Source organism: Halichoeres trimaculatus, unplaced genomic scaffold (genome assembly GCF_033239565.1).
Source record: "Halichoeres trimaculatus isolate MK-OKI-2021-1 unplaced genomic scaffold, fHalTri1.1 fHalTri1_scaffold_16, whole genome shotgun sequence".
Lineage (NCBI taxonomy): Eukaryota > Metazoa > Chordata > Actinopteri > Labriformes > Labridae > Halichoeres > Halichoeres trimaculatus.
The window spans coordinates 31,272,791-31,287,334 of NW_027437194.1; the positions used below are offsets into that span (position 1 = coordinate 31,272,791).

The 14,544-nt window shown below is 38.5% G+C and overlaps 1 protein-coding gene across 1 annotated transcript in view; it reads left to right on the forward strand.

Moving 5' to 3' along the window:
- hook3 (hook microtubule-tethering protein 3) overlaps window positions 1-14,544 on the forward strand; it is a 32,203-nt gene that overhangs the window by 397 nt on the left and 17,262 nt on the right. Inside the window, exons 2-12 of the mRNA XM_074689890.1 lie at window positions 7,620-7,705; window positions 7,803-7,875; window positions 9,215-9,265; window positions 9,494-9,626; window positions 9,759-9,826; window positions 9,958-10,020; window positions 10,641-10,724; window positions 13,285-13,448; window positions 13,523-13,663; window positions 14,136-14,223; window positions 14,426-14,539. Coding sequence (XP_074545991.1) covers window positions 7,620-7,705; window positions 7,803-7,875; window positions 9,215-9,265; window positions 9,494-9,626; window positions 9,759-9,826; window positions 9,958-10,020; window positions 10,641-10,724; window positions 13,285-13,448; window positions 13,523-13,663; window positions 14,136-14,223; window positions 14,426-14,539 — 1,065 coding nt within the window. The remainder of the gene's footprint in view (window positions 1-7,619; window positions 7,706-7,802; window positions 7,876-9,214; window positions 9,266-9,493; window positions 9,627-9,758; window positions 9,827-9,957; window positions 10,021-10,640; window positions 10,725-13,284; window positions 13,449-13,522; window positions 13,664-14,135; window positions 14,224-14,425; window positions 14,540-14,544) is intronic.

Below are 14,544 nucleotides of genomic sequence, written 5' to 3' on the forward strand. Positions count from 1 at the left end.
GGAACTTGTACTGTGCCGTTAGATTTGTAGCTAGCTGAACTTTCCCAGCGTTTATTTGATGTGGGGGTTGCAAACTGCGGAGACGCTGGCCTTGTTTTGGTTCACAGCTTTATAAGCGAAGCCTTTTCCCCCTGAGTGAAGATACAACGCTGCAGTTTAATAACTGGTTGGAGACTGAATTCCTGTCATTCTCGTCCGATGTGTCACTATACCTCCCCCTGTTTATCTCATCTGCTACGAAATATCACCCGAAACGATTCCTATTTGTGGAAGAAACAACTCAGCTCTTTACTTAGAGCCTGAAAGCAGATGTCTAAGCTTTCAAGTCGATCAAGCCACCTAGCATCGGATGCTAATGGTTGGTTTGTGTTTACATTTCAAAGCAGTCATGTATATTATACTGAGACAGTAAACTGACGTTTTAGCGGACATGTGCAAATTCATTCAATGCCTGAGCTAGAAATAATTAATCTCATTTAGCCATGGTTGGTACTTCAAATTGCAAATTGACCCCCTCATTGCTCCTTGGATATCTATCAAATTCAAACCAGGTTTGTGAACAGACTGACAAGGACAGGGGATGGTGGAAACTGCAACGGTATTTTCATGTTGTCACAGCAAACTAATGGGGCAAATGTCAGTAGTGTAAGATGAAAACAGCCTGTGTGGGGCTTAGTGTAAACAAGCTTCCCAGTGTCTACACAGTCATGCGCCTCTTGACGTGTCATGTAATCAAATCATGTTCACTTTGCACCTCCGTGAAATGCAGATGCAGGACAACCTCTTAAATCCTGGCTGTTTGATCTCACCATTTGGGTTAAAATTCAATAATGATATAATCCAACAATAGAAAATCACTTCCCATTTATTCTTAAAGTATGGCAGATAAGAAGAATCTAAAATTGATCAAGGTATTAAATTCAGTGTAATGTAAGCAACAAATGCATTGCAATCTGCCTGTTCATCATAGGTGCCTCTTCCTTTTGTTGTCATAGTTTAGCTCTCTGTAGCCCTCCATCATGTCCACAGTAACATGAAGCAAACATTCCTCACATACCTGTCATCTGTGAAGTCACAGCACACTGCGTGACTGTTTGGAACTAAAACATGTGAGACTGTTCCGATTATGAAACAGCAGTGAAGATGTCTGGGGTTGCTTCTGCTTTGAGTCAGTGCAAAAGGAAGACCTGCTGAATGGTTATGATAGAGTGGACACTGACAAACCTAACTACTAACTACTAACTAAGTTCAGGCTGGTTGTATTGTAGTTAAAACAATCGACTAATGCATACACAGTTAAGTAATAATATGAAGGATCTGTTGTAAGTGGTGAGCAAATTGACAAACATGTAGCCGGAATAGAAAGCATTAAATATTCCTGGTACTTATGTGAATAAAGTCCCAGATATCAGCCTGATGACAGTTTATCTTGAGTTAAATATCATTTAATTATTTATTTTATCATGTTGTTCTTATCTGTTATATAAGCTGGTTTGTTAAATGACATAATGAGATGCAAGTGACAAGTTATATCCCATGACATCGCAGTCACATGACAATACCTTTACTCTACCACAACAAACATCTGTATAAGGAAACATATGTTTGGGCTCCAAGAAAAAAACGTTGATTTAATTTCAACAGAGCTTATTTTGCTACCACACTTGGCTAGTGACATGGTGACATAAAAAGCTTTTTTTCACCATGCATGTTAAGTACAAATTACATTAGCTTTTAAGTATGTAGTGAAAGACTCTTAACAGCTTTTGATGGTCATCAGCAAAATCCACAACAAAAAATAAAAGTATGCACCATATACTGGTAGGAATGGGTGCTGAATTGGGTACTTTTATAGGTACCGACTAAATTCTATCAAAAGTACCAGGTACTGATTCATAGAAAAATCAAAAGGTACCATGTTTAGGTACCTAAATGCATCCTTGTGACTGTCAAGAAGTGGAAGAGTAGGTGAAATTTCCATGCTGGACATGAACACAGCATTGCAAGGTAATAACTAATAAATAATAAGATAATAAATAATAATAATAATTATAAGAAATAAGAATAAGAAAAATAAGATAATATTTTATATATTATTTTACGTACCACATAAACACAAAAAAGTACCGACAATTGGTACCGTTGAGTACCGATCCGGATTGCCAGTTACTGGGCGTTGGTACTGTATTGTTTCAAATGTGAAAGGTACCCATCCCTAGTGAGAAGCAAGATCTGTCATTTTTTTCCTGTTTCAAACAAATGGCAGTACCTAACTGCAAATAAAAACATTTCTTGTCACTTAGCATCCTTGAAAAAATTGTCTTTAACAATGAAAAGTAGTGTTTAAAAGTAGATCTGCCCCTCTCTCTGCTTTCAAAACAAACACATGCCTTGGCGAGAGTGGTGTCTTTTTAATCAATGGGTGATGGTGCTCATGGGAAATGTCGTCTGTAACCCCAGAAAAACATTATAGATTCTGGCCAAAGTTGTCACTGCTATTAATACCAAACGGATAGTCCTCACATCACCTTTAACTACAATCAAAAAATTCTTCTGTTTCCATGATGAAGTCTTTGTTTTAAGATAAGCTGATTTTCAACCATCACTATCAGGGCTGTAGATTGATGAACGCTCTGTGGTAGAACATTAACCACTGGGCTCAAAGCAACAAGAAGTTACATTACATTCATGCTTAATTCAGTTTCAGATTGTATTAAGAAAACACTATATTACAGAGTTCCAGGGACCATAATATACTGGTCCAGAAGTATGGTGTTTTAACATAGAAAACAGGCCTGGGCGCCTTTGAGCAACTTTTAATGCTGTTTAAATCTTCCTTTTGTGCAATACTGGAATAGGAAGCACAAGTCAATACATGCATTAGTAGTTGTTGCCTTCCTTAATATTTGGCCACTGCTTTACGGTCTAGTGATTTGTATAATCCTAAAGAGCTGATGTAAAAAATGATCCTTAAGATGCAAAAGACCTGGCTCAACCTGGTGAAGTCTTGTGATGTGAAAACATACATCAGCGACGTGTGGAGAGCGCCTATTGTTTTTCAGCTGCTGGCTGCAGCTCATGGACCTTTAACTCAGGCCAGGAACAACAGCTCATAGGCTTAATGTGAGCACTAAACTTTGCACTGTTTCTAAATCAAGACATTATTCTTAGTCTACAGACGGATTGATTAGCTAATGGGCTAGTCCTCCAGTAATTACCCATACAGTTAAAGGTAACAAAACATTTACTGATGAGTTCTTCATAGCATGGGGTGACTACTATAGAAGACCTGATTACAATGCAAAAAAAACATTTATAAAAGAATTATGAGTATTCCAGGCCAATAATGTGACACCAATGATGAGCTTAAATCTTCGAGACAATGTGCTGTCAGTAATCACATTGGAGCTGGATAAATGAGGCATCGTTCAGTGGTTAGTGATTACACCTTGTACAACAAAGACACTGGTCTGTTATGACTCTGTCACAGCTTACCAAGAGACATCACATGGGTATACACTCTGTTTAAAGGCACTGTAATCCAGTGGCATGCATACTGCAGTTTTGTAGATCTGACATGCAGTCAAGCATGTGAAGCCGTGAGAACCTATAGCTGCTTGGGGACAATAGTACAGAGAGTGATAATAGCCACAGGGGCCAGCAAAAAGGGGCTAGATTGCTGTTAGCCACTCAGTTGGTTTGGATGTTTTTTTGACCTCAAGTGGGATTTCAAACCTTGAGATATAATATATTGAGAAACATTGCCCTACACACTCAATAAGGTTTCTAAAAGCTGACCGAGATCTGCGGGCAGACTATGGTGCTGTCATGTTTTGGAAAAAGCATTGGAATCCCTCTGTGGGATGTCTTTCTGTTTGTCCAGCCCTTTATTTTCTTTCCTCTATTTTTATTTTTACTGCAGATGGAAACAACTAGATGTTTAGTGGTTGAGGACCATCACCAAGCTTAAAAACATTAGAAAAAGATAGAATGTACTTTATTAATCCCCAAAGGGAAATTCAGAGCCATAGCAGCAAAACAAGAAAGAATATACATTCAAGAATCCAGAAAAAAAAGTCCATCAGAGAGGACAGCTTGTCCATCTTTCTCCAGCCTCTGCCTCCACCTCCACAGGGTCCAGGACTGAACTTCCCCAGCTGTCTGTTCAGTCTCTGTCTCCTGGATCCTGTCTGCTCACAGCAGGTGAAGCTCTTCCAATGTGGCGTTGGTGTCTGGTGTTAGCTCCGTTAGCCATGTCTGTGAATAGCATGATGCTACTCTGCCCTCTGGTATTCCCTCTGGTACTGGGTTAGCACAGCTAGCTCGTCCATCTTATTGGAGACAGATCTAACATTCCCCATGAGCATGGATGGAAGGACAGGCTGGTGGTGTCTCAGGACAGGAGCAAAAAAAGTAATACCAACACAACCAGCTTGGTGTCAATGGCCAACAAATCAGACATACTAAGTAATTACAGACTGCAAATATGAAGAGAACCAAAAAGAGAAGACAAAGGGCAAAAACAACACAAAGAGAGAGCTGCTGCAACAGGCAGCCACTCAGGCGGCGTCTAGGAGTATCAGCAAAAACTTAAATTATCATTTTAGCTCTTTGCAACCTTTGTTTTGACACTATTTTTTTTTTTAAATCAAACCCTTTTTATTAGTGCTGTCAGGTGATTAAAAAAATAATCTAATTATTACAGGATTTGTAATTAATTAATCTAATTAATCACATTTTAATCTCATATCTTTTTAAGGTCCCAAAATAAACAATTTGAATTCCAGGACATTAAAATTTAATTAAAAGACATTAAAAAAACATTTAAAAATAAGGTGGGAACATATACAACACATTTTTAGGTACCCTGATGCATAAGGAACACATGAAAAAAGTTTTATGGTTCTATCTTTACAAACTCTACACAGTCCTGCACCCAAGATAAGCTGATTTGATTTTTAGGACGGTTTTTGCTTCTGTCACATTTTTACTCAATGTTGACTCAATTTTCACTGCAATATGAACTTCTATACTTCTATGAGGTCAGGAGAACCAGGGCTAAAGGCTAAAAACTGTGAGGAACTATATAAAAAACACTTAATTCAAGCCTTGGATCAAAGAGGAGTGAAGTATTCTCAGTTTTACATGCTCTGAACACACAAACTGTTGCTCATTGGTGCAGAGCAGCCCCAAGCTGAAACATGACACCAGGAAGATAGAAGGAAATTTTCAAAGAATTCTTTAGATTTATATACAGGACAAATATCGATCATTCAGGGCTCGTTTAATGCAGTAAAGAGTGTAGAATTATCTGTTTTTTACAGAATTGAGCTGGAGTGAACAGTTGATTTTCTGCAGTTTCAAAAAGGACGTGTGAATAAATGAGATGTGGACGGCAGTCCCCCGAAAATACCCCCCACCCCCCGGTTTAAAGCATGTTGCTGATGTCAAGTGGGATACATTCAGGGATCGTCGGAAATGTGAAAAATCTGACTTTTCAAGTTGGACAAACGGTTTGTAAAAGCCAGACATTTGAAAATAAATGCGTCTTTGAACGCCCCGCGGGTTTGGGATCCAGATTAATCTGCGTTAACTTTTATAACGTGCTAATTTGCTGTGTAATTAATTAATCTAATTAATGCGTCAAAATGACAACCCTACTTTTTATGTTTATTTTCTAAGTGTTGTCACAGAGAGAACAACATGAACACCAAAAAGTAGGACAGTCAGGGTCAAAAGACACCCCTGTTCTAGTCCCCTGTCCTCAAATACAGGGTCATCAACAAACATTCAACCAGAGGGTTTATCAATAAAAAAATCAAAACAAATAGTAAAGGAAATATACACACACATACCTAAACACACACGCATATACACATAAATACATTTGTACACAAACGGGGGACACTGACATATAATTAATTCATCCCATATAATTTGTGTTAAGGTTTGTATTCTGTTGTATTTTTTACCTGCCAAACTTACTGATTTCTTTGACATGTCCTAGATTTTATTCACCCTAACTTACACGTTCATCTCTTTCAATTGGACACTTAACTATTCTCCTATCCGGTGTTATAGTATTCAACCCCTTATACAAGATAAAGCAGCATCACAGGAAAAAGTGTAACCTTTGTTATGCTGTAATACAAATTTGGCAGAAAATGTGTGTGTGTAATGGTGGTGTTATGTTATTAGGGTATTGTTGGGTTCCTCAGGGGATCACTGGTATCAGACAAATGTATGGAGAAACTATCTTCTTTGGCTCCCTGAAAACACTGACATCTTGTTAGAAGTTATAAAAATGATAAGAAAGAGCCCTGGTGACATAGAGGAGTCAGTCCTTTGAAAGCTTTAAACATGTCAAAGTGAGTTCATTGAGTAAGGTCTCAACTCTCAGATCCCAGCCTGAATCCTTGTAGTAACATATAAGTGTTGTTGTTTTATCATGTGATGTTACTAAAGTTATTCTGAGTGTCCTGTTGCCCTCATGCCATACAGAGTGTGTCCTTCCCTGTGCAGAGCGTCCGGTGTCTTCTTGTTTACCCTTCTGTCTCTTTGCAAAGAAGTGATACTATAGGCCTCACAAGTTAGACGTTAAGACCAATTCTACCTGTTTCTAACCCTATGGAGTATGATCTAAAGATGAGGAAGAGCAGTCAGTGAGGTGGTTGCTTTTCAAATGTGTTTCGTAGCAAATCAGTAGCAGTGAAAAGTCTTTTCTGTCATTGTGTATTTTTTGCAAAAAGCTTCTCTAGTGAATTAAAGATTGAGGCAGCGCTCTGTAAAGTGCTGAATTATTGCCAACACTTGAAGCCACTTTTCGCAATGAATGTTTTTCATCCAGAAGAATTTCAAGGGTTTTATGCCTGTTACGATAAAAAGAAAAGTTTTAAAGCCTAGCTGGCAATGAACACCAAGCACCCTACTTGTTAAAACTCTACCCAATTACCTCATGTTGATCCAGGATAAATCTTTCATCAGGGATTTGAATCAGGGTTTGACAGCTGAAAGCTACGCCACGTATTGAAAAGTGGGTTTGAAACCAGTGGTGCAGTGCAAACGAACTATTTCAACCCCGTCATTTACTTCCTGTCAGGAATCCAACATTCCTTCCCTCAGCTTTCTGTTTTCATTCTGCACATGGGGTTTTGGCATGCAGACTGAAAAGGACTCCCTTCTGCCTGGGCCACAGACTTTTAACCTGAAGGGAAAGCAGAGCAGAATAAAAGGAAGTATTGTAAAAAAGATTAGACTTTTCAAGTGAGGTGGGGTCTGAAAGAAGTGTTAGAGGTTATGTAACTGACACTTTGCAGGGATGAGTTGCGAAGCTGTGGAGAGATCTTGCTGGAGCAGGATGTGCAAGTGTCTAATGCAGGGGTGCTGTAACATTAACAAGCATATTGAGTACAACAGTAAAACAGCATTGGATCACATAACATCCAGCCAATTGCGTGTGAAAAAATGAAGTTTGATTTTTGCAGGTGAAATCTTTTTAAGGAAAGGGCATCTCAACCTGTCAATCACAGTGACTTTTTCTTTTCAAGTCAAATGAGATTACTGTCACTCTAACTGCAAAGCATGCACCAGCACTAAGCACGTGTCTGTCTGCTGTTTAGATCCAGACATTTGGAGTGGAAGCCCCGTGCAAGACGGTAGAAGACCTGACGAGTGGCATCGTCATGGCCCAAGCACTACAGAAAATGTAAGTTTTTGTTCAAAGTGTTTAAATGCAATCCTTATGGTGAGCTGTTATTTGACACTTCTAAATCTGTTTTGTCTTGTCTGTCTTTTCTTTCCAGAGATATAGTTTATTTTAATGATGCTTGGATCAGTAGAATCAAGCCAGAAGTCGGGGACAACTGGAGACTAAAGGTTAGCATCTGTTGTTTACTTTTTAAGAGATTTGCATGTTTTTTAAAAAAGGATTTAATGGGACCAAGTCCTTTATTTCAAATCAGCTGATCAGTTTTTAAAGTTGAATTGAATGGGGTGGGGTTAGGTGCTCATAAGTTTTTATTTCTGGAAAAAGTAAAAAATTTCCATTTGTCATTCAGATGTGGTAAATATGGGATGCTGTTTGTATGTTTTATCCAGGGTGTCCGCGCGGTCTTAATTAGTATTAAAAGTTGATAAATCAGTTGTGGGAAAATTAAGACCCTCAAAAAGTATTAAAAAGTCTTGATTATAATCTTAAAAGGTATTGAATTCTATTGGTATTCAAGCTTTGACTTCAAACATATCCATGAATATTTATTTTCCTCCTTGCCTCTGTTACAAACTAACCTGACCAGACAGACAGTTCCATATATCCACTATGGAAATGGTCCATCTGTTTCAAAAATGTTTTCGGGGTTTGAACCTTCAAAAATAACCACAACTGGTGATTGGACGATCATTCTGCTCGTCACACTCATCACAGACCAGCGTGAGGATCTAGAAAAGGCTTTGGCATCTCAATATATCATTCTAGATCATAAGAGTTTCTCAAGCCTCCTGAGAAAATTTCTTGGACTTTTGATGACCTGGGATCTTGGATTCTTACGATTTAGAGAAAGCTCCCCCAGGTTCCCCTGATCTCAGTTGTTTCTGAACAAATTTTCTTTGTTCAAACCACCTTTTTACTGGAAAAACGCAATGAAATAAGATATTTATCAATACAGTTACGTAGCGCAGTTGTTTGAGACGTGACAACAAGCAAAGTTGTAATTTTGTGGGGCGCGGGTTATACGTAGCGCTAGCAGTCCAACATATCTGTAGGCTAATGTGACAACAAACTCAGTTCATACAGTAGTTTAGTAGCCGTCCTTATGTAGAGCTGATGGAAAGCAAATAACACAATCTCAAGCACATGTCCTAAATTTTGACAATGGTGACATAAATTATTGTTTTTTTTCTGCAAGTTGGCCTTAAATAACTGATGATACTTTTTGTGGGAATGGGAATGTCAATTAACCTGCCTTTAGTTTCATTTATTCTTTGAAGCTTTATTCCTTCCCAGTTTACCTAATTTATGTTAAAATGCAAACTACAACTGTCAAAGATCGGTTGCTAACAACGGCATTAAGTCCCGATAAGGTCTTAAGACTTTTTGAAAGGTTTTTTAAAAAGTCTTGAAAAAGTATTGAATTTAACTTCAGGATTTCAGCATATACCCTGTTATCTATCGTTGGCGATCCTTTAATAAGCAGTTATAATATTTTTCTTCTTTCAGGTCAGCAATCTAAAGAAAGTCTTAAAAGGCATCCTAGACTATAACCAGGAGGTAAGAAAAGTCTGCTGTATTCATAAGATTGAACCATTTCTCAGAAGTCAGACAGAATTAAGAGAAGGCTTTCAGGAACAGAGAAAATGTGACTTCTTACTCCATTCATAATCTTTTTTTTTAGCATAACACATGACCCCACCATGATGATGGAGTTTTCATGTAATGGCCTTTTGCATACATTTCATTTTTTTGAAAGCCATTTGATAATTTATTATCCATGTTTAGGTCCTGGGCCAGCACATCAATGACTTCACATTACCAGACGTGAACCTTATTGGAGAACACTCTGATGCAGCAGAATTAGGGAGGATGCTACAACTTTTACTGGGCTGTGCTGTCAACTGTGAACAGAAACAAGGTAAAAATCTGACTAAGACGGGTTTGGGTTATGTAGTGTTACCCCTGGAAAGGATGTTCTGTGAAATCAAAATGCCCCAGAAAAAAAAACGAACTCAGAAACTGAATTGGGTTTTTGTACTGTTGTCTCCAGAATACATCCAGACCATAATGATGATGGAGGAGTCAGTGCAGCATGTTGTCATGACAGCCATTCAAGAGGTGAACTAACATGCAGTGTTCAGCCAATTTATGTGAAACTGACTTTAAACATCTTTGGTTTACGGTGGAATACGAAAGTTTACATAAACAGACAGTTGCAGGGTTGACTTTTATTTTGTGTTTTTCTGTAGCTGATGAGTAAAGAGACACCGGTGGCGGGAGGAAATGACTCATATGCTGATCTTGACAGACAGGTATGAAAATTTCTTATGATAAACTCCTCCTTATGAATTTCCCTTCGGGGATGAATAAAGTATTTTATCTATCTATCTATCTATCTATCTATCTATCTATCTATCTATCTATCTATCTATCTATCTATCTATCTATCTATCTATCTATCTATCTATCTATCTATCTGAAGCTTTTTATCTCTCTGTTTTTGACACTGTCAGTACAAACTTTGAGACATTCAAAGAAAACACCACATATTATGATGATCATATGTTGGAATTTTACATATTTAATGCCTTTTTTTATTTCTTGTCTTAATCAATATAGATTTGAAATCGGGATTTAATGTCACCAATGTTGTTGCACATCTCCCCTTCACTTGGTGTTTCCCGCTCCTACTTTGGACACAAACCTGTCAAATAGCAGGATCTTAGAAAAGCTAGCATCATACTAGTCTACATCATTTACTTCTTTTTCTGGGCAGCCACTGAAATGCATAAGTAGCCATTGAGACAAACATACAGTCAGGCCAGCAACCTATACAAAGTCTTAAAAAGCAACCTATAATCTGGAGTGACTATAATCAGGACTGAAATCAGCTCACAGTCTTTAAGTTTTTATCTGTTCCTTCTGTTCTCAGCTCAAGAAGACAGTAGAGGAACTAAACGATGCTATGTCCACCAAGGAAGAGATTGCACAGAGGTGTCGTGAGCTTGACATGCAGGTATGGAGCTACACTTGTGTCAGAGACTTTTTTACAACAGCGTCATACATCATCACACATCACATGACCTGATTACACTAACAGTGGGTATGACTTGAGTCCAGTTTGTTAAGAAAGACACTGACACTGGTTGTTTTGATGGTACCATTTGAAAAAGTTTCTGAAATAAAAAAATAAGAGTCAGTCATCAGCATTTTAGGTAAATGTTGAATTTGAACTTCCTGGTGTTAGGTATCAAGAGTGAGCCATGTTGTCTTAATATGCCGTTTGAAACTTGAATTGATTACACTAATAAAAATGGAATCTGATTTGCTTTGGTATGAATACAAAATATCTGTAAAGCATTGTAGGTAGATAATCACAGTCATTTTAATTTGAACTGCTATTATAAGTTATGTTTTAATAGTTTGTTAGGTTGAGTCTAATCTCCAGAAGAAACATGCTATTAAACATACCCTGTTAGTTCCCTCTTAACCCAACATAGAGCTTTCTCTCTACTTTTCTGCTGTTATTTGTTATTTATACAGTCTTACTGGTTCCTATAGCTCTTTATTCACACTTTAAAAGCAGCTCCCTTTTTGCTCATGTGTACCTATTTTCCACCAAGCCAGTTCCAGTGCCAGTTCAGAGTCAGATCTTCATTGGGCACTTGTTCTTTGTGTTTTTCCAACCAAAGATTTGGCCCTGGACTAGAAAAACTGGTTCCAGAGTAGCACTGACTCCTTGCCGGACTAGAAGACGAAACTGCGTACATCAGGGGCTGGAGATGGGGTTATCCCCGCAAAAGTTTCAACTCCTAGAATTTTGTGGTTAAAATAGCCTACATAAAAAAGGATTAAAATTGGTGTCTCCAGACAGAGTTACTAAGCCGTCTTATAATTTCACTTTATTCCTGTAAGTGATAAAGAAGATACCTTCAGTTTTCAGTGATTTTAACTTCCTCATTTTTCATGTGTATTAAAGAAAAAAGCCATTTTTTTTTCTTGGTCAGTGTGTTTATTTGTATTTGTAAACTATGCCAGTGTTTCCTGATTAGCTGATTTATTTAGTGGCGTTATGATGGCTCTTTTGTTGCTCTTGTCCGTGGGAAAACAATCTGGTTCTTCGATAGTTTTCAGATTAAACCAACTCTGGACTAGCCCTTGCACCAGCCTAGAACTAGCACCAGGGCTTTTTGAGTGGAAAAGGGGTAAAACTCTACCACCACTGATGACTTACTTCTCCACTAACTTTCTGTAGGCTTTGGAATATTTTTTTTTAATCAAACAGTGAAAAAAACAATTTTGGAAAAAAGCTTAAAGACATACTGTACGTCAGTGAGATCAAACAGCAAACCACTCTGGGTATATTTATTCTTAATTTACACTCCTCTAATCCTGATCTAGTTTTCACAGAAAAATGGAGCTGTAGTTTAAAGGCTTAGCTGTTCTCCTGTTGTGTTGTCTTATTTCCTGACTGTTCCATCACTGTGTGCCTTGCTTTAAAGGCCCTCCATGTTCAAGAGGAGCGTGATAGGCTGAGGTTAGAGTTAAATGAGCTAGAAGAGAGGGTAAATCCAAACTTTCTTTTCTTCATGTCTCTATTTGACATTTATAGCGTGTGCTGTGTCCAATAGCCCCTGGATTTTCTCAGTCCGCTTGCACCAGCATCCCCCATGCAAATCCAGACCCCCCTCTTCTAATATTGTCTGCATGTGTGTGTGTGTACACGTCTGTGCACAAGTGCTTGTGCACATGTGTACACGGGGTCCTTCTGGGGCCCACCACCTGCAGTTTTTATGTGGGTGTGTTGTCACCCCTGCACTAAGTACCCACTGCCTCTTTAGTGCATCTGAGCTCTACGACAGTTACATTGGACAGTAGGAAAAAGACCTAGGAAGGCATCATCATTTTTCACAGCTGTTGAATATTTGTCAAATCAAATCTTTACACATTATGTCTCTATCTAGAACTGAACCCCCTTTGGATAAAAACACATCTGTACACTTTTCATCTTGCTAACACATTTTATTTAAATTTTCCAACATATTTTAGGTTTTTTGTCACATTTCAATCTTGGAGGTCCATTTAGAAACCAAACAGCTTCCCGCTTTGCTCTATGTGGAGTTTGATTACCTGTCAGTCATAGGCGGGACATCAAACCAGCCCTCTTTGCCATGTTGGAGTATTTTGGTTTGCCTTGTTGAGGTTTGTGTTTGGTTTGTGCTTGCTTTATTACCAGAGTGGATGCGGTGATTGAAAATAACAGAATGTTGAACACTCTCTGCAAAGAAGCTTGAGACATGCATTGAAAAACTGTTTTAATCCTTTCTAATGTTTCTTTCCCCCTCTCCTCTCTCCATGTCAACACCCTTGTCATCAATCCTCTCCATCTATCCCTCTCTACACCTCTCATGCTCCTTTGCTCCATTCTTGTTCTCCATGCAATTTCTTTTCTGCCTTCCTCTGATTTTCACTTCCTGTCATTAAACTCCTATCACTACTGATTATCTTTTCTATACCTTTGTTTCTTTTTGTATTTCCGCTCTTTGCTGTTCTTTTTGGTGACTTCTCTTCTCCAGGTGGCGGCTCTGCAAGAGGAGAAAAGCAGTTTGTTAGCAGAAAATCAAGTTCTGATGGAGAGACTCAACCAGTCTGACTCCATAGAGGATATAAACAGCCCTGCTGGACGCAGACACCTCCAGCTGCAGACACAGCTGGAGCAACTACAGGAGGAAACGTTTAGGTAAGAGGATCTACTGCTGCCCAAACAGAAAAAGGAATCTTCACCTGAATGATGACCATTTCCTTTCTTTGAAGGTTGGAGGCTGCAAAAGATGACTACAGGATCCGGTGTGAGGAGCTTGAAAAAGAACTTTTGGATGTGAAATCACAAAATGAAGAGCTTACGTCACTTGCTGATGAAGCCCAGTCTCTCAAGGACGAGATGGATGTCCTAAGGTAAGACAGGAAGAATGCACAACACCCATAAACTGAAATTCTCTAGTTTTTTAGTTCTGTGCTTCTTTAAGTTTCATTTTATGGTGCATGAAAAAATACTGAACTTAAAGCCTAAGGTGTGAGAGGTCAACAAAATGTTTCTCTTGAGTTTTAACACATGGGAGGCCATTTATCACCAATGATAAAAAAAGATGAAGGCTCTTTTCTTTAATCCTTTTTTAAAATAAATAACATACCAGGATTGAAGCAAAATATACTTTAAGAAGTCTTCAGTCTCCTTAAGGAAGTGAAATGGTTTGGAAAATCAGGAGATGGCTCACAATAAGAAAAGGTATTGTTGAAGCTTTTTCCTGTTATTTCACACGTCTGTTGTCTCAGGTGTGTTGTTACACAAACGGAGCCCCTGTGAAGTGAAGCCCCCACCATCACTTCCTTTGTAAATGTAACATTTCAGAATGATTTTTTTTCTCAGGCATTCATCAGACAAGGTGTCAAAGCTGGAGGGAACAGTGGAACACTACAAGAAGAAACTGGAGGATATGGGCCTCCTCAGGAGACAGGTACAGTGTCACACTTAAAATCAGACAAAAAACAGTACTTCATGCAACGAGTAGTGCCTTCTTTTCTCCGCCAGACATCTGATTTTCAAGAAAAACTACCAATCAGTATCTTTCTATAACCACTCCAATTTAGGTGATGAGTTCACTGTTATCACATACGCAGTAAGAAGAATGAGCTAACATGTCTGTTCCTGTTTTCCAGAATAAACTGATGGAAGAGAAAAACACAGTGTTGATGCAAACCAATGTGGGCTTGGAAGAAGAGCTACGAAAGGCAAATGCTGCAAAGGGCCAGCTGGAGACGTACAAGAGACAGGTATT